Source organism: Sinocyclocheilus anshuiensis, unplaced genomic scaffold, assembly GCF_001515605.1.
Source record: "Sinocyclocheilus anshuiensis isolate Anshui unplaced genomic scaffold, SAMN03320099.WGS_v1.1 scaffold63, whole genome shotgun sequence".
Lineage (NCBI taxonomy): Eukaryota > Metazoa > Chordata > Actinopteri > Cypriniformes > Cyprinidae > Sinocyclocheilus > Sinocyclocheilus anshuiensis.
The window spans coordinates 5,126,594-5,152,823 of NW_015552625.1; the positions used below are offsets into that span (position 1 = coordinate 5,126,594).

General features: G+C 36.1%; 4 protein-coding genes across 12 annotated transcripts in view; all 4 read right to left on the reverse strand.

Annotated features, from left to right (window-relative positions):
* The window catches only part of LOC107666474 (dynactin subunit 1-like), a 28,610-nt gene extending 15,644 nt beyond the window's left edge, over nt 1–12,966 (reverse strand). For 3 of the 6 annotated variants that reach the window (XM_016457813.1, XM_016457812.1, XM_016457811.1), the window contains exons 1-5: nt 9,757–10,182; nt 5,698–5,949; nt 5,519–5,597; nt 5,397–5,428; nt 3,539–3,559 (exon numbers count right to left, since the gene is read on the reverse strand). In XM_016457813.1, the coding sequence (XP_016313299.1) occupies nt 3,539–3,559; nt 5,397–5,428; nt 5,519–5,597; nt 5,698–5,949; nt 9,757–9,789 (417 nt within the window). In that variant the 5' untranslated portion in view covers nt 9,790–10,182. Of the gene's footprint in view, nt 1–3,538; nt 3,560–5,396; nt 5,429–5,518; nt 5,598–5,697; nt 5,950–9,756; nt 10,183–12,868 lie in introns of those variants that run through there. The other 3 variants (XM_016457815.1, XM_016457814.1, XM_016457816.1) reach the window with 2 other exon arrangements.
* Nucleotides 12,967–13,820: 854 nt separating this feature from the next.
* On the reverse strand, nt 13,821–14,790 carry LOC107666411 (probable N-acetyltransferase CML5). Its single transcript, XM_016457680.1, has 2 exons — nt 14,710–14,790; nt 13,821–14,546 (listed from the first exon to the last, which is right to left on the reverse strand). Exon 2 carries the CDS (start codon nt 14,531–14,533, stop codon nt 13,859–13,861), a length of 675 nt encoding a protein of 224 aa, XP_016313166.1. The 5' UTR covers nt 14,534–14,546; nt 14,710–14,790; the 3' UTR covers nt 13,821–13,858.
* Nucleotides 14,791–16,243: 1,453 nt separating this feature from the next.
* On the reverse strand, nt 16,244–17,709 carry LOC107666562 (probable N-acetyltransferase CML1). Of its 4 annotated transcripts, XM_016457966.1 has the most exons (3): nt 17,638–17,709; nt 17,373–17,448; nt 16,244–17,096 (listed from the first exon to the last, which is right to left on the reverse strand). In XM_016457966.1, exon 3 carries the CDS (start codon nt 17,091–17,093, stop codon nt 16,425–16,427), a length of 669 nt encoding a protein of 222 aa, XP_016313452.1. In that variant the 5' UTR covers nt 17,094–17,096; nt 17,373–17,448; nt 17,638–17,709; the 3' UTR covers nt 16,244–16,424. The 4 variants fall into 4 exon arrangements, with proteins under 4 accessions (XP_016313452.1, XP_016313453.1, XP_016313454.1 ...); XM_016457967.1 differs by lacking the exon at nt 17,373–17,448; XM_016457968.1 differs by lacking the exon at nt 17,638–17,709 and having other exon boundaries at nt 17,436–17,625.
* Nucleotides 17,710–19,712: 2,003 nt separating this feature from the next.
* LOC107666352 (zinc transporter ZIP8-like) lies at nt 19,713–26,201 on the reverse strand. The gene is made up of 8 exons (XM_016457614.1): nt 25,539–26,201; nt 24,292–24,466; nt 23,409–23,578; nt 22,672–22,794; nt 22,408–22,584; nt 21,587–21,788; nt 21,318–21,502; nt 19,713–20,378 (listed from the first exon to the last, which is right to left on the reverse strand). The coding sequence occupies exons 1-8, from the start codon at nt 25,686–25,688 to the stop codon at nt 20,229–20,231; spliced, it is 1,332 nt and encodes a 443-aa protein (XP_016313100.1). The 5' UTR covers nt 25,689–26,201; the 3' UTR covers nt 19,713–20,228.
* Between the last annotated feature and the right edge of the window lie 29 nt (nt 26,202–26,230).

A 26,230-nucleotide genomic window follows, 5' to 3' on the forward strand; every position in this document is an offset into this window, starting at 1 on the left:
TGATGTTATACTGTTTTTTATATATATATATATATATATATATATATATATATATATATACTGTATATATAAAACCTAAAAATAACATTTAAAAATATATATTTTTTAAAAATTAGCATTAGATGCTATTCATATTAACAGATAGGCTACAATGCTATTTATATTTGTATTATATATTATACACTCTCAGAAAACAAAACTTTCACTGCTACAAAAGCTTACACTGGGTGGTATACCTAGTATACTTTTTTTTAATATATATATATATATATATATACAATTTTTGCACATTTTTGTGTTGTTTTCTTTATAATTTTGGATTCCTACTAGGACTGGACACTAATTCAATATCAATAGGCTATATACCGCAATGTAATTTTTTCAATAACGGTGACATGATTTTTAAACACATTTCCGATATTTCAATATACATAAGCAGTAATCAGGGTATCCCATACACTGATTTATTTGTGGCGGTTGACTTCGTTGAAAAAACATGAGCACGTTGCGATGACATTTTTATTTTTATCTGATATAAAGCAGTGTTCATGAATGCAGCATTGTTTTGTGTACAGCCGTTACCGGGGAAACCACTGTTTCTGCCGCTCCAAAAGCGCCTCCTGCTGGCAGAGAATGAATCTGCATTTTCAATAAGCCCTTCTCCAGCAACATGTTTTCGTTGTTGCTCACTCTTTTTTCAGTTTTCTGCAGCATATCGATATCGGAATTATATCGTATCGACTGAAATTAAGAAATATAGCCTGTCATGATATCAATTTTGGCCATATTGTCCAGCCCTAATTCCTACACAGAATTTGTTAGTTTCTTTAGTTATTCACAGATCCACCATGGTTTAATCCATGGGATAAGATTAAGTAACTCTGGTGGATTCTTAAAATTGGCAAAAAGCAGCTTGTAAAAGCTTAACACTCACTGTGACTTTAGCTTTAAGCAATAAACTAAACATAAACACCACAAATTCATGCTGAGTTAATTTATGTTGAATCAAGGTTTAAGACAGTTAAACACAGGTCCTCTTCTCCATTAATGTCCATTTATACTTTCAACCTCAGGGCAAGAGCACCAAACAATTCATACTGACAGCCTGAACTAGATAACCTCCTAAACAGCATTACCCCAAGCACTGACATTTAGAAGAAAACGCTGGACACACACAGCTTTCAAGTCCAATATTTCAGTGATGATCAAATGACAAGATAGCTAATGCCAAGCCAGGCTGCAGTACAAGGTTTGTCTCAGAGGGAAGGAAATGCTCAGTCTTTCATCAAGCAGTCTTATATCATAGTCAAACACAATGCTTATTTACAATACACAAATGTAGCTTTTTTTTTCAAATTTACCATAATTTAATCATTTAGTGATGTAAAAATAGTGCATAATCTTTCATAATTCTTTTACATTTTACATCATAAAATTATTTGCTTTCAAAATACTAGAACTTTGTATATTTCTAGAGGTAAACTACATTTTAAATCTTAGATTGTCTATGTGGTCTCAGCCTTTTTTATAATAATTGTATATCAATGCAAAATTGAATATTGGTTCTGAACTGTATATGAGGATGAACATGAAAAATAATCCTGGACCTTCACTGTTTTCTCTCTGCATTCTATACTAGTATTTATCAGGGCTTATTATTTGTGACTTAGTACTAAATACGAACACCTACTATTACAGATTTCATATAATCAAGCTTGTTGCAAAGTTTTGAATGTGTTTTACCACAGAACTTTTTTTTTTTTTACTGCTTTTACTGTACTTGTGATGTTACCGATATTTCAATATACATAAGCAGTAATCAGGGTATCCCATACACTGATTTATTTGTGGCGGTTGACTTCGTTGAAAAAACATGAGCACGTTGCGATGACATTTTTATTTTTATCTGATATAAAGCAGTGTTCATGAATGCAGCATTGTTTTGTGTACAGCCGTTACCGGGGAAACCACTGTTTCTGCCGCTCCAAAAGCGCCTCCTGCTGGCAGAGAATGAATCTGCATTTTCAATAAGCCCTTCTCCAGCAACATGTTTTCGTTGTTGCTCACTCTTTTTTCAGTTTTCTGCAGCATATCGATATCGGAATTATATCGTATCGACTGAAATTAAGAAATATAGCCTGTCATGATATCAATTTTGGCCATATTGTCCAGCCCTAATTCCTACACAGAATTTGTTAGTTTCTTTAGTTATTCACAGATCCACCATGGTTTAATCCATGGGATAAGATTAAGTAACTCTGGTGGATTCTTAAAATTGGCAAAAAGCAGCTTGTAAAAGCTTAACACTCACTGTGACTTTAGCTTTAAGCAATAAACTAAACATAAACACCACAAATTCATGCTGAGTTAATTTATGTTGAATCAAGGTTTAAGACAGTTAAACACAGGTCCTCTTCTCCATTAATGTCCATTTATACTTTCAACCTCAGGGCAAGAGCACCAAACAATTCATACTGACAGCCTGAACTAGATAACCTCCTAAACAGCATTACCCCAAGCACTGACATTTAGAAGAAAACGCTGGACACACACAGCTTTCAAGTCCAATATTTCAGTGATGATCAAATGACAAGATAGCTAATGCCAAGCCAGGCTGCAGTACAAGGTTTGTCTCAGAGGGAAGGAAATGCTCAGTCTTTCATCAAGCAGTCTTATATCATAGTCAAACACAATGCTTATTTACAATACACAAATGTAGCTTTTTTTTTCAAATTTACCATAATTTAATCATTTAGTGATGTAAAAATAGTGCATAATCTTTCATAATTCTTTTACATTTTACATCATAAAATTATTTGCTTTCAAAATACTAGAACTTTGTATATTTCTAGAGGTAAACTACATTTTAAATCTTAGATTGTCTATGTGGTCTCAGCCTTTTTTATAATAATTGTATATCAATGCAAAATTGAATATTGGTTCTGAACTGTATATGAGGATGAACAAAGATAAATATGTAGTGATTCAATTTAGGGCTTTTGTGTCAATCTTTACCTTCAATTTATGAGATAAATGACTATCATACATGTGGAGCCCTAACATCAAGAAAGAAATGTGCATTAAAACTTTTAAGAATTTATAAAATAATGCATATTAATTAAAATCACACTGACCACAACTAATTTTTTTAATTATCTCAGTAACAAAGTCAAGGTGAATACCTAACTTGAACACACCAAAAGCACTACATACTGTAAAATATAAAGTCAAATCTCTTTCACTCACACATTCACTAGGTCTGTCTCACACATAAATACATCATACTCAGCATGCTAATTCATAATTTCCATTTAAAAGCGGTCATTCATCAAAGAACACTGCCATCCAGCTAGCAAAGCACTCTAGCACACATGAATAAATGTACATAAAATTAACAGAAACAATATAGAAACACTTCTGATGAACACACACACACACACACACACACAGGTAATGTGCTGTTTGTGTGATGCCATGCAGCAGAGCTATTCAATATTGTCATTGCTATGGAAACAGAGGTTAGAGAAACATGCAGCACCTTTTTGGGTTTGGTTCCTCGCTGCAGACTCAGACGGAGGAGGAAGAGGTGACAGATTAAAGTTTGATCAGTCAGTGTGTTTGTAATGAGCATGAATGTCTCTCACATACAAACACAGCAAGACTCCCACGTAAACAGCGCAATAATCTTTTTGCATCTTAGACAGAAACTTTACGTGTCTGTGACGCAAACAGGTTGCGTTCGTGCATGTTTGTATTAGTGAGTGTAGGATTCCGTAAAAAATAAGTACACTTCAGCATATTTTTAAAAAGAGTACTTATATACTAAAGTGCAAACTGAATGTAACATTTTCAGACCACTAATAGTATGCTATTTACAATAAATGAAAATGTATTATATTTATAGTAAATGCAACTTAAAAGTGCTTTTTGATCCATTTAAGTAGGATTTAAGTACAGCTTTATGTGTACTTTCATAATTATTGCATAATTATTATTACAGTTTAATGTACTGACAAGCACTTATGGTAAACTAAAATATACTTTAATATTGTTTCTAGTGAAACTTGTATGACGTGTACACATTTGTAATGATGAAGTTGCAATGAATTTAAAATGTATAATCGTTAAATGTAATATCAAATAGCACACTACAGTTGTGCTTAGTGTTTTAGTATGTTAGTCGACACATCAAAATAAGTGTTTTTCTTTAAAGCATGACAAAAGATTATTGAAACAATAAACTTTAAAAACTTTAAAGTAAATCTACAAAATGCACTTTTTATGTGTACTTAAGTGTGTTAAGAAACAATATTGTATTATCTGCAAGTACAGTTTTTAAAAAATATACTTTTAAAATTCGAAGTACTCAATAGCCTACAATTACGCACACTTCTTTTTCACAAGGGACAAGAGAGAAAGACTATATGTGTGTTCATGCAATATCGTATGCATTTTTTGGTTGGGAGGAATTACAAAGTGCAAAGACGTGCTTGTTAAATTCATGTACCAGGTGAATAATCAGAAGGGAATCAGAAACATGGTTCACTTTTACACACACAGATACAGGATGAGCGATATGTCATGGCCAAAGAGTGTTACTATATCTCCCTCTGCTGGAAAGGAGAGGTAATACGCAATAGTTTTAATGTAAAGTAGCCTCGGATGACATACCCACAGTCCATTCTCAGACTGTCAAATACATATTACACACAAATATGGGATAAGCTCTAATCTGACTGGCTGGCACTACACAACTTTTCTAAGAGCCTACACAATGGGCTCAAGGAAGAAGGGTCCAGTGCATTAAAAACTTGTTCAAATGCCCGGCAAATTTAAGTGATAGCAATGAACCTTCAAGGAAGAAATAATAATTGGATATGCCCAAGTTTTCTAGAATACTGACATCAGTTTTTACCAAAGAAATTCAGAGTTTCTTTTGAGCCTTTCACTAGCAAGTAAACTGTATATTCACTAGAAGAACTGAGTAGTATTATTCTTTGGTCTAAATAATAGTACGTATTTATTCAGAAATTCTAATTACACACATTTCTAATAAATTCTCTGCTGTTTTCAGTACAGCCAGTGACAGAACAGACTATTATTGTGTGTATCAACAATTTCAGATAAACTCGTCCCTACATGGCATTTCAAAAATCAAACTATGGCTGTTGGCTTTTAAGATGGGTCAGACCGACCTTTCCTGTCTGAGTGGGTGGTTCTTGGCCAAAATAAGCTGCAAAAGTCTTGCTAAGCGAGACTAAACACCTTTTCAAAAGGGCACCAGTGTTTGTATAGGAAAAAAAGTTATGAATATACACACAGTCTCACAGAAACACTGTGCACAAGTACCAATGTAAGAACGTATCCATTATGTTGAAGCCCCTTTCCTCACTCACCACTTTGTTTGACTTTGGACCTTCAATTATCTCTGAGAAAATAAAAGAGAAAATGAGATCATTACAATTTCATGTGAAAAATATGGTTGCAAGCAGATATGTACCTGGAACTGTTTGCCTACCTCGCTTCAGCATTTTGGAGGTGGCAGCTTCAGGTGTGTCAGGAGATGTCGTGTCAGCCCCATCTTCCACTAACTGGATCTGCAAGAGGGTCACAGCAGTTTCTAAGAAGTCAACAAAAGAACATTTACATGTTTTCACCTGTCAGTGTTTATATATATGCAAGCATATATGGGAGTACCTGTGATTGGCGTACAAATATCCCATGGTTCTCCTGACAGGTGAAATATCGTTTACCCTGCACAGTCCCATCATTCTTGCCTTTAGGTTCCTCTAGAATGACTCCCACCCATTTTCCAGAGGCAAAGAGGGTGTTTCCAATATATGCCACGGTGCCTCGATGACCTTTGCCGATGACCTCAACCAGAGAGCCCACCTTAACAGGCCGCCCACCTCCATCTGAACTCATCCTGCTGCTGCCGCTGCTGGTGGTCTGGGGACAAGAGAGAAAAACTCTTAAAGGACAAAAAGAGCTTTTGATTGTATCAAAAATGGTAGATTGATGAAAATGTATAGTGGCCCTAAAAAGTATTTGGAAACGTTAGTCACACATTCAGTAGAAGTGCATCAATGTCATTGCATTAGATACAAAATATTCAATCTAGCGGCTTTAATTAGAGAAAGACAGTACAAGCACACTTTTTAAGAAAAATGTTTAACAAAAGAAGGATGTCAGGTTTTAAATGACTAAACTTTAGATAGATAGACAGACAGACAGACTGATGTGATAATACACAATACTTTGTCAACAAAAATAGTTTCAAACGAAGTCACAGCAAAACCTTTGCAACATCAAGCAACACACAGTAATCGTGTGTTCGATCCTGATTAATTCAGTGTTTCTGAACAAATCGGTTGAATGAATGATTCAATGACTAACACCGCACCGCAACAGCTAAAGTCTGTCTACACTGGACGTGACAAAGCGACCATTGCAAAATCATATACTACTTTGTGTCAGTATGTCATAAATAGAACGAGGCAACAGTTTACTGTGGGGTACTTGTCGTGTGGCGCTGCCTAAAATTCGAATGCAAAGTTTTTGCATTTGAATGTGGATTTTTATTTTAAATTCGACGCATATTCGAAATTCGATTTTTTTTTTGACAGCCCTATCGTACAGTGAGAGAAGTTCAAAAATGGCCATTGTCACGGTCTTGCGACCAAAGACAGCCTTCAATAATTTTCTGAGTTTCAGAAATTCAGCATGATCATCACACATAGTGTGTTTGCTGCTACGACCCACGTTTACTGACCAGCGACATGGCGCTAAAAAGTAAAACTGTTGCTAACCTCAATCTCTTATCCCTTCCGCTTTTGCCACTTCCAATTATTTTTTAGCACACATAAAAACTACAACTGCTAAAGTGTGATTCATCATGCTCTTTTTGTTTATCACTAGCGCATTGCTGATGACGTTTTATTCTTCTATAGTAGCCTATGTGCATCATTGCCTACGAGTCAACAGGTCATTGTACAGTCTACATGCATGTCGTACCCAAGTTTATTAGATCCATGTCGCACAGTGTGGTTTGCAGTGATCTTATAGGATTGCTAAAATCATGCAGTGTGTCTCGGGCTTTAGTTGAAGTGGCACGTGAACCAATAATTTCTTACTATACTAGTTATAGCATGAAATAAACATGAATAAACATTAGAAAGTATTTTGTTTCTAACACGGAAAGATGTCAATTCACACCATTTTTCAAGTTCAAATCCACCGACGTTAATCTACTCTCCTGTCTGGTTTGTTTGTCGGACAAAAATGGCAGATTCGGCATTATGAATGGTCAAATGTTGCACTGTATCTCAGCACTTTTGCAATGCTGTTCAGTCAGTCAGATTCGGACAAACTGTATAATTTATCAAATGCAATGACATTTAGACATTTTGTGGAATAAAGTTAAAATACTGTGACTAGACAATCTGGGGGAGTTAAAGCCATCTGCAGGCTCCTCATTAGGTGTCTGAACAAGTCTATCATGCCCTCCAGATTATATGTCTAAGAGGAAAATTGAGGGTTATTTAGGAGCACTCAGACCAGAGCTCAGGGCTAAAAAAGTTTGTGATGCAGCCTTATTCTTTACTGCAGAAGACATCACTGTTACCTGCAGTCACAGTTTGCAAGAACTCACACACACAGACTCACACACACCAGCTGATCCTGAGAGACCTGCTCCATTTCACTTCCATTTAGTCCTTTAAATTCTCTCTAATCACACAGAGGCTGGGGTCCAAAATGAGTTTTATTTCTGAAACTACTGTATACTAAAAATAAGTAGGCTACTGGTCACACAAAGATAACAAGATAAGGCACACTATTTGCAGTGTTATTTATTATTCTTGCTGACTCTAACGTAAACTCTAAATGATCTGAATTTAGAGTTGGGAACATTATTAGGTTACAATGGAACAGTAGAAAGAGAACAGAAGTGATAGATGTGACCTCTCCTGCAACTCGAAAACAGAGAGCTGTGCTGGCAGCAGCTCACTGAAATGTGACATGTTCATTCGTTACACAGATTTAATAAAGTTACTGGCTAATTTTAAAATCAGCTGAAGGATACGTCATGTTCACATGCAGGACACAGGAGTTACTGAAAACTGACTTGTGACTCAGCAGAATTAAAGGCACAATATGTAATTTTCGCCGCTAGAGGGCGCGTATTCAAAATAGATAAAGAGACAAAGGCGTAGTTTGATGAGGGAATCATGGGAGTTGTCATCTTCATCCCCACAGCCGATGCAATCTTAATAAAACAATCTTACATATTGTGCCTTTAAGTCCCTAACTGTGTCAGTAAGGGAGGAAAACTGTGGGTTTAGGAATGTCATTGCTCATATGGATATTGTGGAGCTTGTTAAAAAATAAAACCAAAGAATTTTAATGATTTTAAGTTACCTACGAACTTAAAGCTTAAACAGCAGATCTTTGCCATGTGTGAGTCATGTGCTAAACATAAAGTGTCTATGTTTGAGGAGATTTGCGTACTAAGCCTGATGCTCTTGAATGAATTAAATGTTGTCCATCAAATCTTTGCCCGCATGCTTTCATCGTATTGTAAATATTAAATAAAGGCATATATTTGAGTACTTAACCTCTTCTGTTATAAGAGCTCTTACAATCCACAAAATGTTTCAGGGAATAATTACACATGAATAAATAAACACACACATTTGTTTTTCTATCATGTTGGGGACTTCAACTTCTTGACTTCTATTGTTTTTATACTGAACTATTATACTGCATCTTCTAACCCTCATACAACACCTCACCGTTTTGTCTTTTCACATTAAGACATATCTGTTATGTTTATTAATATGTTTTCCTCACAGGGAACTGCTGGCTGCTCCCAATGTTATAAATGAATTCTGGTTTTATTATCCTTGTGGGGATGCATCACTTTTCACTAACAGTCCATTTTGGATTTTTATGTTCATAGTAGTGCTGTCTAATGTTTCATGCAAGAAAAGGACATAAGATTTATGTTTATAGAGTTTGAAATAAGACTAATGTTGAGCTAAAGGATTTGTTTCAGTTTGTTAATATTAGGATTTGGGCTGTAGTCAAGTTAAAAGGGATAGTCCACCAAAATGAAAATGTTGTCATCATTTACTCACTGTCATGTTGTTCCAAATCTGAATGACTTTTGAATGCAGAACACAAAACTAAATATTTTAAAGAATGTTGGTAACCAAACTTGGTTCCCATTGACTTCCATTTTTGTCCAAAGAAAGTCATACAGGTTTGGAAAGAGCAAATGATGAGATCATTTTCATTTTTGTGTGGACTATCCCTTTAACAGAATCAAATTTAATATGATTTTACAAAACATTTTTAGTCCAAGATAACATGACACAGTGCAGACAAGTCTAGCTGAATAATGAACATCAAAATGTATCCTATTCATCTGTGTGTCATGATTTTTTTAATGTGTTACTCAGCAACTGTCAAAAATGGCATTACTGGCCTGCAGTAAAAACTGCCTCAAACACACACTGCAATTGATTGTAGGAGTTTGTACACAAGCAAATGCATTTTAGCCAAAAGCTGAGCACTACAAATTCCAGAAGACTGACTGAGCCCACGCATGCTCTCGCCTGACACATGCTACAACACCTGCACAGCATCATACACAACTGCACACTGATTCTACTTTAATACAAGTAAAAACATGCATGTATTCACATGTACGGCGGCAGACGGAAACAGAAAGTATGTCCACCGTATGTCACTCACCCTGCTGTAAGTGTATCGTTTCATTTGAGACATGCTGCTCCTGCATCGCCGTTGACAACGGTTCCTTGCCTTGCTTCAGCAACCAGCAAAGGCTTTTCAACCCCCCAACCCACTGTCTCTCTATCTCTCTGTCTGTCTTTCTCTATCTCCACCTAACTCTCATCACTCAAGCCTTTGTCCATACGATGAGTATCAGAGATGTGCGTTTTGGTCCAGCTCCAGCAGAGGCACAGACTGAACCCCAGAGGGGACACAGGGAGAGACACCAGAGGAGGTCCTACTGGATGTCTGAGCTCAGATGAACCCGCTAACATGTGAGATGTCAGAAGGATCCCAGCATTCGATTGAGTTGGAGTGAGATGTGTGTAAGTCTGTCTGACTGATCTGTGTTGGTAGGTGAGTGTGTGAGAGCAGTGCAACTGCGCTAATGTCTGCGCTGCCTTCTGCAGGAGAGCAAAAGAGGCAGAACTGGGTCCTAAAGCCCTCCAACACTGAATAATCAGCAAAATTATATTAACATGTAAATGTATTTAACATGTAAATGTACTGAGTGATTAAAAAACGAATAGAGAGTCATTTCTCCCAGTCTTCTCACATACACACTGTACAGGCCTAGAGGATGATCAAATTATTATAATTTACAGTGCAGCTCAGTACTGTTATTAACTAAGGATGAAATAGAAATTAATTAAAGCTAAATAAGAAAATCGGGGGGGGGGGGACATTTAAAGAATGACTAAGACTAAAATTTTATAAAAGCTGAAAATATATAAAAATAACAGCTCATTTAAAGTATAAATACATACTAAAATAGTATATACTAAATAAGTGCAGCGTAGTCAAATGCAAATTAAAAAGACCATCAGCCCATAGTTACAAAATGTATAAATGTATTTATTAACACGTACTGATTGCCACTTTATATTCTGACCTTTTAAGACATTAAATAAATAGCATTTTTGTTTATTACACAACTGAAACATGTAATTGTGTTTTAATTATCTTTTAGCATTTCGATTATATAGGTTATTATATACTAAATAAGTGCAGCGTAGTCAAAAGCAAATTAAAAAGACCATCAGCCCATAGTTACAAAATGTATAAATGTATTTATTAACACGTATTGATTGACACTTTATATTCTGACCCTTTAAGACATGAAATAAATAGCATTTTTGTTTATTACACAACTGAAACATGTAATTGTGTTTTAATTATCTTTTAGCATTTGGATTATATAGGTTATTAAATAATCATTATTATCAAATTACATTAAATTATTGCTATATAGCTCTGAAATACTGAAAGACTCTGATGACAAAATGGCAACATTCTGCTGTAAAATATTCTTGCATAATGACACTAAATTGTATAACTGACCATCACAACAGGCAGATATTCTCACATAATAGAATAATTTAAACTTAAATAAATATTTATGTCTATTTGTTTATTTATGTGGTAAGTAACAATGTAAAACCCGGGATAACATACTTTATTATTGCAAAATAAACTCCTTCAGTGTGATACAAGAGAGTCCTGATTACACTGTTGGGATTTGTGATAATAACCAGCTGACGGTTCATTATCCTTTACATATTAATCACTGGATTACTAAAGGCCATGTACGGCTATGATCAATGATTTAACAGCTCTTTTTACTGTGGTACCCTGGGCAATTATGTTGTTGTTGAAAAACAACATTCACGCACAAATGTTCACATGCTTAGCATATAAGATGATGTTTAAGGCAGCAGGTCTCTTTAAGGCCGGCTCTCTATTCAGCCTCTCTGTTTCTCTCCAGGCCTATTTGAATGTGACGCAGCTTCCAATATAAAGCCGTACACAGAGAGTGAGTTCAGTGAGGAGAAGTGCGCACAGCCTCGACAGACTGACAAACAAACACACATACACACTGACAGGATTAACACTCTTTATAAACTACAACTGCACTGAATCCCCAGGGGCTTATTTTTGTATTATGCATTCTGCACAGAAAGCAAATGCTGATGTTTGCAACACATTCACTGTTCACTGTTATACAGTACAGTTAGAAAGGACAGGTGCACAGCTGAAAACATTGTGCTTACAAAAACCAGTAACTGCAACTGTGGGTCAATCTGAGCAGACATTCAGACAATGCACAAATAAATCACACAATGACAGCTGTTCTCCTCTGACTACTCTATAAAACAGTGGCTCTCATCTGTATCGGTGATACACAGCGTTACACTCTATCAGGCAAGGAATCAACAGGGCACGTTGGGGGTTTTGGTGGGGAATGATGTTTAAATGCTAGGAAATGCAGAAAATACAATATAGGGTCAGAGAGGATTTACAAAACAAAAATATGAGGAGGAGAACATGCTTCAGTGGGGGAAAAATCAGCTGACACAAGGGAGTGTCCACTCATAAACACTGTTTTAGCTTAATTATCAGTGAGACGTTCCATAATATGTTTTACAAGAACATGCATGTAATGTTTAAACATGGCTGTACATGGTATTTTTATAATATGTGTGGTGGTTTACTATATTTATAATAAAACTTGCTGTTTTATTATAAAACAGTTGTAATTCATATATATGTGTATATATGTATATGCATGTATATATATATATATATATATATATATATATAATATACTACTCCTCTTAGCATTAATGAATTAAACTATACTATATTAACTATATATAAACTATATTAATGAATTAAACTTGCATTCAAGAGGAATGAAAGCAGTGTGATACATTTGCTTATTTCCAGTGCAGTGATGATCTACTGATGATGCACCTGCCAGCCTGGTCCGTCTGTTCCCTCCCCCACATGAATAAACAAATAAATAAATAAATGTTGCAGAATGATACAGTCTTCTTCACTCTAATTTAGGTAATGCTGTAGTAGTGAATAGTAAAAACAATGAATTCAAGGGGAGCGCATCGTCAGCAGCTCAACAATCCTCCCATCGATCAGCCACCGCCTATTTATACTACAGCCGCTTCACCCCTCAACTGAGAACGATTAGTAAATACATCGAAAAAAACATCGAGGATGTGAGGCCATTGAACGGTTCTTTCATGCTCTTTATTTCAAACCATGCATTTGAACTTACCGTGATGTTTTTGATGCGTGTTGTGTGTATTCCCGGACAATGTGGATGTGACAGCTACTTCCTGAGGAGCGCGAAGTCTCACACACACACACACACACACACACCGCGGGAGCGCGACTCACTGGATACGACGGGAGGGATGTTTACCTCGAAAAGGGTGGTCTACAAAATAGTGTCTGAAACGCTTTCAAGCTATAAAAACCTCAGTGAAAGGTCGCTTGACTAAATTGATGACATATCTAAATAGCTAGTCTAAAATCCTGATTAAGCAGCCTGTCAGTAACAGGGTTGTAATTACAGCTAGGGCTTCAATTTATATTATCTTAAATGAACTGTCTAAATTAAACGAATAGTTCACCCAAAAATTAAAACGTATTCACCTGCATTAAATAATATTGATTTAAAAAAATGATAAAAGCATCACAATCATCCACAGGACTCGACTGCATCAATTAAAGTCAAATGAAAAATTGCGAGTTTGAAAGCAATGTTATTCATAGTTGTGTGATTGTTGTGATGTTTTCCGATATTTTCAGCTAATTTTCACTTTTGGATGAATTATTCATTTAATATTTGTAGTTAGTGCAGTCTAAATCAATTTGGGACCAAATATAGGTTTGTAGTGATGTTGATTAACTTAAATTTCCATGAATTAAAGTGATAGTTCACCTTCAGTTGGTCCCCTCTGACTTTGCATAGTGGTATTTTTTCCATACTATAGAAGCCAATGGGAACCAGCAACTTTGTTAGATAATTAATCATACATATATAATCTTATAACAAAACGTGATTTGTACCTAATCGTTAAATTAGATTTAAAAAAAATAATGGGATATCAAAAAACGCTATATCATCTGAATTTGTCTTTGTGAAACCTTTGTTTATTTTTAGAATGATGTTTATTTGATATAAAATTAAACATTTTTGGCAAATGTTTTTTCCTCCATAGGGATCTTGACAGATCACACACAACTTTTTACAATTGTTTTTTTAGCATGACATGACACCGCCATTTCTGTGTACATATTTAAACACCATGAAATTGATCAGCCTGGCAGGAAGTGATGGCCACACGAACTCCTCCTCCTTTTCAAACCCGATGCTGTCATACAGCTTATGAGCATCAGTTTGGACCATAGAGGTGAAAAGCACCACTCTCTTCACATTATGTCTGGCAACAAATTCCAAAGCAGTTTTACAAAAAGCTTTCGCAAGGCCATGACCCCGAAACTCCTTTTTCACAGAGATCCGTTTTAGTTCCCAAGCACCTGGCTCCTCCACACAGGGCAAAATGCCCAACGTCCCGACAATAGACCCTTTCAGTTCTGCAACCCAAAAGCAGCTAATGCTTCCAGGCTGCATGTAGGAGTTCCTGATGTCCAGCAGATCCTCTCTGAGCCCAAGCTGAATACCCTGCTCAAAAATATACTGCACTGCCATCCGAGTAGCCAGCATAACCCCTCCAACACACAACATACAGGTCAGGATCGAGCCGGAGAGGATATAAGTGAGAAGACAGAATCCACACAGCATAGCTTGAATCCATGGTTGCTTCAATGGCAGAAGATACACAGTTCCAACATGCTCTCTGAGCCCAGTGGAGTATATCGTCCTCACAGCAGAGTAATCTGCATCCTGATACTCACGGATCTGATACCACAACATCAAGGCTTAAGGACTGAGATTCAAGTGGGATTGTGAGAAAATCAGAAGGCAACATATATATTACAACAAAGAAAGTGCCTTCTTAGTCTGAGAACATTTTAGAAAGCTAATAGCTCAATGCACCTAAATGCATAACAAAATGCATTATGTCAAATATATAGTTTTTTAAAGCTTACCGTTACACAGGCTTTTCCTGCTTGAACTGTTATTCACAGCCCAGACCTATCAGACAGAGACATGTCACCAAACTTGCTTTAATACTGTTATAGGTGCAAAAAAATCTGTGCAAAATGTTGTCCAGAAATGCAATTATTCGTTATTACATTATTACATAAGATAATTAAATATTTGAGCTATGTCATTAGATGCTTTTTCAGAGGACCTAGTGTGAAACTTCCCATAGGAAATCACATGATCTTCAGACCACTGATGTTGCTTACTGAGCTAATCAAACCTGAACACAAAGCAAGTCAGGATGATAAATCAAACTCAGAAAAGTTGTTCTATGCATTAATAATATTTATAATCAAAACATGAAAGCAGTTCATTCAGAAAAGTTTTTATTGATTTAGGTTATTACAACAAATTACATTTGGTTTTATTAGAACAAACAACTTTATCCAGATGCTTTGAGTCATTTAAACATTCAATCACAGGTCAATCACATCTTACATTCTTTCATAAATTAAAAACACAGAATAGAAAAAAAAGTCAACTACATAGTAAAATTAGACATGATGATACTGTTATTTTGCTAATAAGCTTAAACTATTAATATCGATTAGTAATTTTCATATTCTCGCTGCCATTGTAATCAACATCAACGCCTCGGAGGTGGAAATGTAACATATATCATTCGTGTTGCAAGCAGTTCCTGTTGAGCACCATCTGACAATTTCAAAGCATTTACATCTCATGCCTCTCATCGACCAAAAACAAATACTTCACTTACAGGAAACTACTGTTTTTCAGATTTACTGAGTCATAGAAGTGGACAGGCTATGAATAAATAAATAGAAATGATCTGAACCAACATAATCTCAAGGACTACAGACTCTAAGCACACGTCCCTTAAATGCTTCTGGTTCAGTGGCGAGATGAATATTCTGACAGGACAAGATCTGGACACCTTTAATTCAAGGTTTTTAAATGGATAATTTACCCAAAAATGAATATTCTGTCATCATTTACTCACCATCATGTATTTCCAAATCCATACAACATTGGTTAATCTCCAAAACCAAATAAAGACATTTTTAGAGGGTTCTGTCTCTCGACTGAAAGTCCAGGAAACCGAAACTTCAATTTATATGATGAATTTTTTTTCACATGTTGTATAAACACACATGCATCAAGCACATTGCATATGGTAAACATGAAAGCTTGTGCATGCATCACACGCTAAATAAACATCACTGGTACTCGCATTATCACACATTTGAGAACATCCATGTTTACCATATGTGATGTGCTCTATGTATGTGTGTCGATCATTGTTTAGATGACAATAAAAGCCTAAATTTAATTTGTTCAACTTTATGACCTTTTTGGATTTTCTAGGTTTTGGTTACCTGGACTGTCAATGGAGGGACAGAAGCCTCTTAAGGTTTCATTAAAAATATCTTCATTTGGGTGTTGAAGATAAACAAAAGTGATACAGATTTGGAATGACATGTAAATGGTGAGTAAATGATGACTGAATTTTCATTTATGGGCGAACGATCCCAAATCAGATTTTTTTAAAACAATAGATGTTTTTTTTTTTTTATGAACAATTTCTTATCAAAGAAAAGTTCCCTTTTTCCCAAGGTTGATGATTTAAAGAAGAAACAGACAAATGATGATAGTGGTGTGCTTCATTAGTGATCTGAACGAGTTGGAGATCTCAATCTCAGTTGCGATGTTGTTTGAGGATGAGCTGGTACTCCATCAATGTGAAATTAGTCAGCTTGGCAATCGCCTCCGGAGCACTAAATTCACTGACCTTCTGGTAGCCCATGTGCTCATAGAGCTTCTGTGCATCAGTCTGGACCACCGACGTGTGAAGCAGTACTCCTCGAAAACCACGCTCACGAGCGAAGTCAGCCACCGTACGGCAGAGCGCTTTGGCGATGCCTTGTCCACGGTGAGTCTTTTTAACCGACATCCGCTTCAGTTCCAGGAAGTTCTGGTCTTTCTCGGCAGGCAAACACGCTACTGTACCCACAACACGACCCTGGCTCTCAGCCACCCAGAAGCAGGCGTTAGGTGGATCCAGGTAGGTCTGCTGAATGTGGTTGAGATCTTGTTCAAGGCAGGTCTGGATGTACTTGGTGAACATATAACTCACACTCTGCCTCCCTGCGGCCAAAAGCAGCGTGACTGCTAGTACAGGTAATAGGATGGACATTGAGCTGGTCAGCAAAGCGCAAAACACACATCCCAGAAACATCTGCGCTAGGGGCTGTTTGAGAACGTGCATGCAGGACGATGGGATGTGCTCGCTCATCCCGAGAGTAAAAACCTCCTTTACTTCTTCATGATCTTCCTCCCGGTAGCGACGAATCTGCACCTCAGCCATGACCTTCAAATCAAGCATGACATTAGAAATAATTACACTGTAAGCTAAAGACTGTGTTTCTTAAATCCTATTACATCTTGTCATTATCATGTTTTGTAAGTGAACAACATTTCAGATCTAGGTATCGATTTAAGTGATACACGTGCATTTACATACATAACAGATTTTGCGTTTACTTTACATAACAAAACATTAGATAACAACTACTGTCTCACTTTGCCAGCCGTAGTGTTTGTATTTGTATCAAAGACAGAATTATATAGTGGCACAGAAACTCACAGCAAATTTCTCGATTACCCGCACGCCTCGATCTTGATAAGACGAGATTTCCAGGTTACTGACCTTTACTCGATGACTGCGGGCAGCCAGTGAGGAAATATTTAAGGCATTTGTGTGTTTACGGAAGTGTTTAGGGATTTATTTACTATGACACTTCCAATAATTATTAACTGTAACAATATGCATTTAAATTTATGCGAATTGAAAAAGGCTTTTCCCCTGCATTTTCGTTCATTTTAAAACAAATAAAATAGACTTATCTCACCTGGACTGTAAATGATCCTACTAAAATTAATGCTTTACTTTGTTTGTTCCGACGTTTCTTCTTCTCTTTCAAATTGACAGTTTGAGAGGAAGCACTATCGCCATCCACTGGAGAGGAGGAAAAGTGATACCGACATTTTCTTTTTCTTTCTTTCTTTCTTTCTTAAATATGTATGAAAACTGGGTTTACAGGGAACTGTGCTGTTGCCCAGATTATGCCATTTTAAACACTCATTTACAAAGATCGCAAGATTTTGAGTTAAAGTCCAGTTTCATTAATATGTGTTTAAGAGTCAGTGTTCGGTCAGTGTGATAGCTATTTGTTTCGTTTTAATATGATCAACAACTGCTAATAACGCTGGCCTAAAAGTGGCTGGCAAAAGACAGATTGATGATCAACCCACGTTTTTAAATTATTTAGACAGTAACAAGGGACAGTCAAAATTAAATTTAGAGAAGCACAATAGCACATGCTATTAGATTTGTATAAACTGGCAGTGTAATGCAAAGGAAGAATATGGTCAAACCTCAAACACATGAACACTAGCGCCATCGACTGGACAGAAACAAATATATAGGGGATAGAATGTGATGATAGTCTGCATCTCAAGCAGAAACTAACGATGCCTGTGTTATTATTATCGCCCTAGGACATGAACCGACACAGAGAAAGCAAGGCAATTGTATTTCTAGAGTACATTTACAAAAGCCAAAGAATAAAAAATAGGTCTCCAGATTAGATTAAAAAAAAGATCATAAAATATTGAATGAAAGCCTTCTGGAGCGGTAGGCTAACCAAAACATGTTGTACTAGGGACTGTAGCCAAAAGCCCTATCACCACAGAAATTATTGATTTGTGATCTGTATTGCTTAGTTTTACTTCCAGCACACATTAGAAATTATTCAAAGTTCAACTGCTGACCAGTTTTCCTGCTCTATCATTGACTCGGGAATTGGGATCACCCCTATTCACTCTGCATTTGAAACCATTTCCAAAAGTGTACTGAGACATGATGAGAACAGTTTAATCAGACTATACCTGCAATGATTTCAGTTCACACAGCAGCACAAATACATTGTCATAAATTGCATCACCACGTGGACCATGTTCCACTACTGCTAGATAACTATAAATATCTACATCTACAAACTTCCTGATTGTCCTGGTGCCCTTATCAGTAACAACACTTTTCATGGTTGTTACAATTGGGCCCCTCTGCTAAACTTTTTTTTTTCTCCCTTGTGTTATAAATCTTTAATTGTTATATGACTTTTATCAGGTCAGTGTGTAGAGAAAATCAAAACTGAAGTATCCAGGTATATAACGAGTGGCTATGGGTGTTTGGCGAACTGTACATGAATTGTAGGAATACTGAGTGAATTTCAACGTTATATATTGATTCATTATGTACAGTGTCATGATTCCTTGTCACAGATTGTCATGACGTGTTCTCACATCATGCATGTAATGGCATTATTAATGAATGATTATTGATTAATGGAAAATTTTAACACTATACTTTGTGTTATATTGGCATTAAATTATTTATTGTATTAGGCCTACTTATTAAAAAAAGAAAAGAACAAAAAGTTAACACCGCTATTGACAGGGAAATGGCAAATGTCACATTCCTAAAGCAAAATGCATTACATTTAAATATAGAATATAAAACTTTAAGTGATATATAGAATACTATGTATGAAAAAACAAAACCTTACAGAGAGCATATTGGCATTTACTTGTCATAGTACTACAGCAAACAATTATTTAAATATTATCTGAAAAATATATACTTTGTGTAAAAGTTCAAATCTCAACATTTTCTGCCTAATGTTAGAATTTAGGAGAAACATCTTTAGTTCAATTCATATTTATTTGTATAACTCTTCATAATAAGTATAATTAAAAAGCAGCTTTACATAAAATAATGGCATATATATAGCTAGTGAGCTAAAGGTGACAGTGGGGGAAAAAGCCATCAAGAAAGACAACAAACAAAAACAAACTAGAGAGATGAATGTTTAAATAAATACTTTTTTCACAAACAATGTACAGTTTTGTTTTTTAATTCTTTTTAAAATACATTTGGTAAAATACATTTTGTATCCCAGACCTTGTTCTAACTCAATGGAAAGGAATTAAAGGTTTAAATTCACACATTTCCCCCCTAATGAAACCAGCTGTAGAAAAGACACACAAAAGCACACAGCAATTATCTTCACTTTCATTTCCTTTGGTTAGAGACTGTGTGAACATGATACGGTCTCACTCAAAAGGTGCTTCAGCATTGACATTTGGATGACAAAGCTGCTCAGAGACTCAGTGCTAGGCTGCCACTGCCACTGAGGAATTCCTCCTCACACAGCGCTGCATTGTTGCCTGTTCACATCAGTACAACAACAAAATCTCATTAAACAATATAATAAAAATCATGTACTCCAGGACCATATGATTATGTTTTCCCCAACAGCAAATACAGCAAAAGTCTAACATACAAACTGAAAAACCAACAGTGTCTCTCTCAAGTTTTTGGTTTCTGGCACTGAAAACAATTGTTCCTTGTTTCTCACTTTCATTCGCTTCTTTCTTTCTACCCCAGATTGATATCACCCGCAAACAGGGTAATAAGCAAAATTACAGTGAATCCGGTGAACAGCCCAGCATTTTGTACCAGGAAGAACGCAACCCTTCCTCGAAAACCTTTGGAATGTGTAGCCATGATACTGTTCATCTCTGGGAACTGTAAAAACAGCAAACATTGTAATTAGAAATTTAAGGAAAACTTTTACACAACCCTCTGGAATACTTGATTCTGACTGGTCAGTTCTGGCATTTTTGGGGAATTTTTACTGTTGTCTATAACAATGGTAAATTTGTACTTTTTCTAGTATCACAACTCGGACTTTGCTCATTCTTATTTCTTACAAACGCAACTGGTGGCATCTTGCATCTCAGTTCGTAGTGCTTATAGTGAAAATGATCTTAGATGATTTTAAAATGCTGTAAAATTGTTGCTATGCTTGCTTTATCGCTAGGCCAGGTTGTGACAAAATGGGTTCTCCCTCAAAATTTGATCTTCAACTAGTTGTACCATGTACACACAAACTATAATAATTTAAAATATGTATATAATTGCTTTATAATGCATTAAAAACAATGGGACATAATGAAATTATCTTTGACATCACATTTAACCTTTACATTTAACTGTTAATTATAAGAAGAACAACAACTATAATAAACACTTATTATTTAACACTTAATTTGACTATTTATTTTAAAGATAGTTGTCATGTGTAAACATGGGTTGTATTAGCTAAGCTATCAGGCTAATAAGGTATTGATAAGCTAACTGAAACAGATTTGAATGGCTTTTAAAATGTAGTTCAAACATGTATCATAACATGTTGCAATTTTTTAGGAATTGTCGGAATTTAAGCTCGATTTCTAGAGAAGACTTGATTTTTCATGACACCAGCTGTTTTGTTTATTGTTGTTGACTTTTTTTATTCTTAGTGGAATCTTTAAGGTATAATAAAAGCTATACATTAATTTAAACTGAAATCAATATTTCATGGCCATGTTTTATGCCAACTTGTAAGTGGGTGGGATAATGTACATTCAGGCAGTCATTACTGCAATTCATTTTAAGATTTACCACAATAAGAAGATGTCTTACCATGTCTGCAAGGGAGATATAGAGGAACATCCCACCAGCAATGGCAAAGATAGCATTTGGAGCAAAACTACTGCCCAGCAGGATCCCCAATGCAAGACCGAGATAACAGCACATCGCTGACAGCAAATTAAAACATGCAGCCTGACCAACACTCATGCCCGAGTTCAACAGAATCACAAAATCACCTACAGAGAGACATAAAGAAAATCTGACTTTGTGTAAAAAATGACGTGCTCTTTTGATGATAGGTCTCTATGTCTGTGTTTTACCCAGCTCATGAGGGAACTCTTCACAGAAGATGGCAATAGAGGTACTGAAGCCGGTGAGTAGAGAGAGTGTGAAGGACGCTCCGATGGCCAGACCGTCGATGAAGTTATGCACAGCGTCACTGACAGTGATCATCCACGCCACAGTCTTTATATTAGACATTCCCTCCCCTTTCAGCCAGCGACAAGTTAACACGCATGCATTCTGCACAAATTTAACAGAAAACAGACTCTGATAAATCGTTCTGATCTGCCCTAGCGTAATAAAGGTAAAAAGCCAAAAAACTAAATTACGTACAAATGTTAAATAAATTCCCATTGTGAGATATTGTCAAAAGATATAGCTAAAGCTGCATATAAAGTCACTATCACAAGAAATATATAGTCACAATTGTGGTTTTTAAAGTTATATTCTGATATATATGCTATTATAAGAAGTAAACTCGGACTTGTGTAGTCTAGTATATGTTTACAAAAAATTTAATAAAAATTAGTGGTGGAACACAATTGCTTTAACTGTATGGGCGGCCTTATAGTTTAAATATTTTTGGATGGTGAATGAACATTTCTGAGAGAACTGAAGGACACAAAGTAAACAAACAGCAGTTGAGCACATAACCACGTGCAAGATCAATAATGCGCTTCTGCAAATCATTCATCTTTAATCTAATATTTATTGTGCTTTCACTGCAACAGGAAATCATGCACATTTCCTGGAGGAAACATCTCTGGGTACTAACAGGGAAATAGCAGTGTATTGATAATCCTGCGTGTTTATTTTTGTTTGATTATGTATAGAAATACATATGAATTCTGTGTGTTACCTGTTCAACGGCTGGACTCTCGCTTGGGTTGTTGGACTTTTCATTGATAGAGTTCATTTCATGAGTGGTGTTGTTTGTGATGATGTCACCGCTGATGCTGTTTATGACAACGTCATTGCTAAAGGTGGTGATGGTGACATCAGTTGACTGCAGGGGAGGGAAATGACTGTGTCCCAGCTGCAGTGGAGGTGAACCATTGAGTTAGGCCTGAAAACAGCTCGATCTGTTCGAGTGAATAATGTCTAAACACATGCAAGCTCTTACCTCTGTATCTGCTTTCAGTACCATCTTTAAAACCCGTTCAGTGAAGAACAAAATGTAAAATCCACCAAAAATCCCAACTACGTTTAGCACATAGTTATCATCTTTAGGATCTAAGCCAAGGGCCTGTTCAATTGGCAAAAAAAGATAAGAATTATTTTGAGTAATTGACTGTTTCCCCGCCTAGAGCTACATATTTTTCCATCTAAACCTTTGTAAGCCATTTTATCTCTCAAACATCATCTCATAATCTCATTGTAACTCATTCTTACCTCTGGGATAAGTTGCAGTACAGCATTTGAAAACAGTGTCCCAATGGCCAATCCAATGAAATACGTCAAGACTTTTGGAAAATATGTTTTTTTAGTCAAAGGCACCAGAAATAACCCCAACAGAGCAGCCAAGTTTATCACGGTCACGGCCAGGAAACCATAACCCCAAACTACAGGAAGGAGTTAACAGATTTACACATATTCAGGCATAACAACATTTTTTCCATCAATTCAATTCAAGAAGCGAGTAAAACTGTAGTTTCAGTTTATCACAATTCAGTGCAGTTCTACTTCACTGCATCCCAACACAGAAACGCAAAAAAAGATAAGAATTATTTTGAGTAATTGACTGTTTTTGGCCATTCTGATGTTTCCCCACCTAGAGCTACATATTTTTCCATCTAAACCTTTGTAAGCCATTTTATCTCTCAAACATCATCTCATAATCTCATTGTAACTCATTCTTACCTCTGGGATAAGTTGCAGTACAGCATTTGAAAACAGTGTCCCAATGGCCAATCCAATGAAATACGTCAAGACTTTTGGAAAATATGTTTTTTTAGTCAAAGGCACCAGAAATAACCCCAACAGAGCAGCCAAGTTTATCACGGTCACGGCCAGGAAACCATAACCCCAAACTACAGGAAGGAGTTAACAGATTTACACATATTCAGGCATAACAACATTTTTTCCATCAATTCAATTCAAGAAGCGAGTAAAACTGTAGTTTCAGTTTATCACAATTCAGTGCAGTTCTACTTCACTGCATCCCAACACAGAAACCTAATGCAGGAAGTGTATTAGGTTTCGGTACTGGGATGCAGTGAAGTAAAATACTATCTCTTGTACAGTCTGTTAGTGAGGACATCATTACCATATGAAATGGGATCAGACAAAGGCTGTTTTTTCTGAATGTGGAATGAGAAACTGATGCTGCACAGTTCAAGTCCCTCAACAAAATGAGTGAATCAACAATGTGATGATGGGTCATGGAAAATCCACTTATCAGTTCAAGTGTTTGCTCTCTAAAATAATCTGTGTGTAATGTGTGGAGTGATAATAATATTAACTTTTAACCATTATGATTCATAAGCAAAAAGGGCAAAACCATGATTACACAAAAGTGTGTATTTCTTGGTTGAGTAAATACACTGTACACCCAAAATAAATACTAGGAAATCAATCTGTAACTCACTGATAAAATGATAAAATAAGTTGATATGGTCTCCAGAGGTTTTATTGTAATCTCTGCCTATTTCCTCATTACTCAAAATATATTTTCCTGGATCCATACAGCACATTTGATTGTCGCTTCCACCAAGGTGAAGGCATTTGTTGTAATCATACTCACCTTTGTGATCAGGTAACAATGAAGAATCATTATGGTTTGAGGGGGAGGTGTAAGGGCAGGCAGGGAGCAGGACCTGATTGAGAATAGCTGGACACATCATCTCCAGATCATTGAGACTGACGGCAGAAGCATTGCTCAATCCAAAGGCAGACAGCAGCTCTGACAATGAAGAACACTACCAAAAAAAAAAAAAGTAAAAAGTAAAAAAACAAATAAACACTTGCTTCATCAAGAATTAGAATGTGGCACTGATTCTTGAGACATGGGACAAAACATGTCTCATTTTAAATATCTCCTATTACTAGTAAGCAACACCAGTTAAACAAAATTATTACTGAGTATAATGTTTGATATGCAAAATATGTTTTGGTGACAATTTTATATATAAAAATCAGTTGAAACTATAATGGAGTTTCAGTTCATTTATTTAATGAGGTTTTCAAACTTTACAAGGACGCCCGTTTTATATAACCATATAACAGTTAATTATGTAGCCAGAGTTAAACATTACCAATATATATCTTCTTTACCATTACCTATATATTTTCTTAGCAGCTTTCAAGTAAATATTTAGAATTTTTTTTAAATCAGATTTTCGGTTTCCAAACCAATAACAACATACAGAACATCAGTGCACGAATACATGATAATACATTTTGTTTTATACATGTATTAAGTAAAAAATACATGGATACATCAAACTATGCTAATCGCCAATAGTTAGGTAGCCTACAGATCAAAATATCAAATTATTGCAAATTATTAAAAAACAGAAAGAAAGAAAGAAAGAAAGAAAGAAAGAAATGGGTTATTAAAGTAAAATAAATAAATCTTATAATCCTTATGATTCAAGATGTAACTGAAAACAGGTTCCCAACATTTTGTCAAATTAAGCTATGCTGCTATAAATATATATTTTTTTCCCAAACAGGTAGAGGGGCGTCCCGTTAGTCAAGCAGAAAAGACTGGCCTTCCACAAAGCCAAAATAATTCCACATTGAAAAGGTAGACTAATCTATATTCGGCTGAGGCTCTCCAACAAATCTGACCATGCAGCCTTGAAAGATTAATCCAAAATATTTCTTTTCACTTGTGTTGCTTGTTTGTTCTAATAGATAAAGCGTTGTTTGCCTAAACAAACAGATAAAACTTTCCACTTGCATTTTTATATTATAATGCGAAAAATCCTAACAGAAAGAGTGAGACGAAAGGGTAGACGTGTCTGAGACGGGACGCATCTGCATTACCTCGGTGTTCTTCAGCGGATTGGCGTCAGCGTCGACCGACGGCGCGCGGCGGCTGGTAATGAGGCGCAGAAAGTTTTCCAGGTTTCCCGTGGACAGCGAACCGCTTTCACCGTAGAAGCGCAAAACATTTTGAATAAAACTTTCCTCCATAGTTCTATCCTTTCGATATGAATAACTTTACCGAACAACTATCCGAGAACGAGTCGACAGTCAAGACGGATGGAAACCACATGCGCACATTCGAACTAATAACAGAAGCCGCAGGTTAATAAATGAGAAACCCAATTCTTTAATTTCCTTTTCAGAAATGATTTGCAATCTCCCGGAGGTGGGAGGAACAGCTATTTGTCGACTTTACTAATCAGTCGCAATCAGTGAGCAGAGATCGCGCGAGGAAACTGCTGCTGGACGGAGGGTCAAAGAACAGCGACATGCTGCTGCCCAAACACTGCTATACCAGCCATCACTCCCTGTGTCAATGAAGCCTTTGTTTGCGCTTTTCCAGACATTCTTGCAATGTGTTCAGGTCTGACTTGAGTAACGTTACAGCCATGGAAAAGAACAGAATCTCAATATTTACACATTTCTTAATCAAGCCTATTTTTTATCAAGATTACTGACCAACCATTACTTGTGTTTTTCAAAAATAGTCACATTATTAACTAAAAATAAAAAGATTAAATATTTTATAT

Excerpts from the sequence above, each read along its gene's own strand:
- LOC107666411 (XM_016457680.1), bottom strand. The coding sequence starts at position 14,533 with ATGTTGTGGTATCAGATCCGTGAGTATCAGGATGCAGATTACTCTGCT.
- LOC107666562 (XM_016457967.1), bottom strand. The coding sequence starts at position 17,093 with ATGGCTGAGGTGCAGATTCGTCGCTACCGGGAGGAAGATCATGAAGAA.
- LOC107666352 (XM_016457614.1), bottom strand. The coding sequence starts at position 25,688 with ATGGAGGAAAGTTTTATTCAAAATGTTTTGCGCTTCTACGGTGAAAGC. Across the intron at positions 23,579-24,291 it reads ATTGTTACCTGATCACAAAG|TTTGGGGTTATGGTTTCCTG; the intron begins GTGAGTATGATT and ends TCCTTCCTGTAG. Across the intron at positions 21,789-22,407 it reads AGAGTCCAGCCGTTGAACAG|AATGCATGCGTGTTAACTTG; the intron begins GTAACACACAGA and ends AAATTTGTGCAG.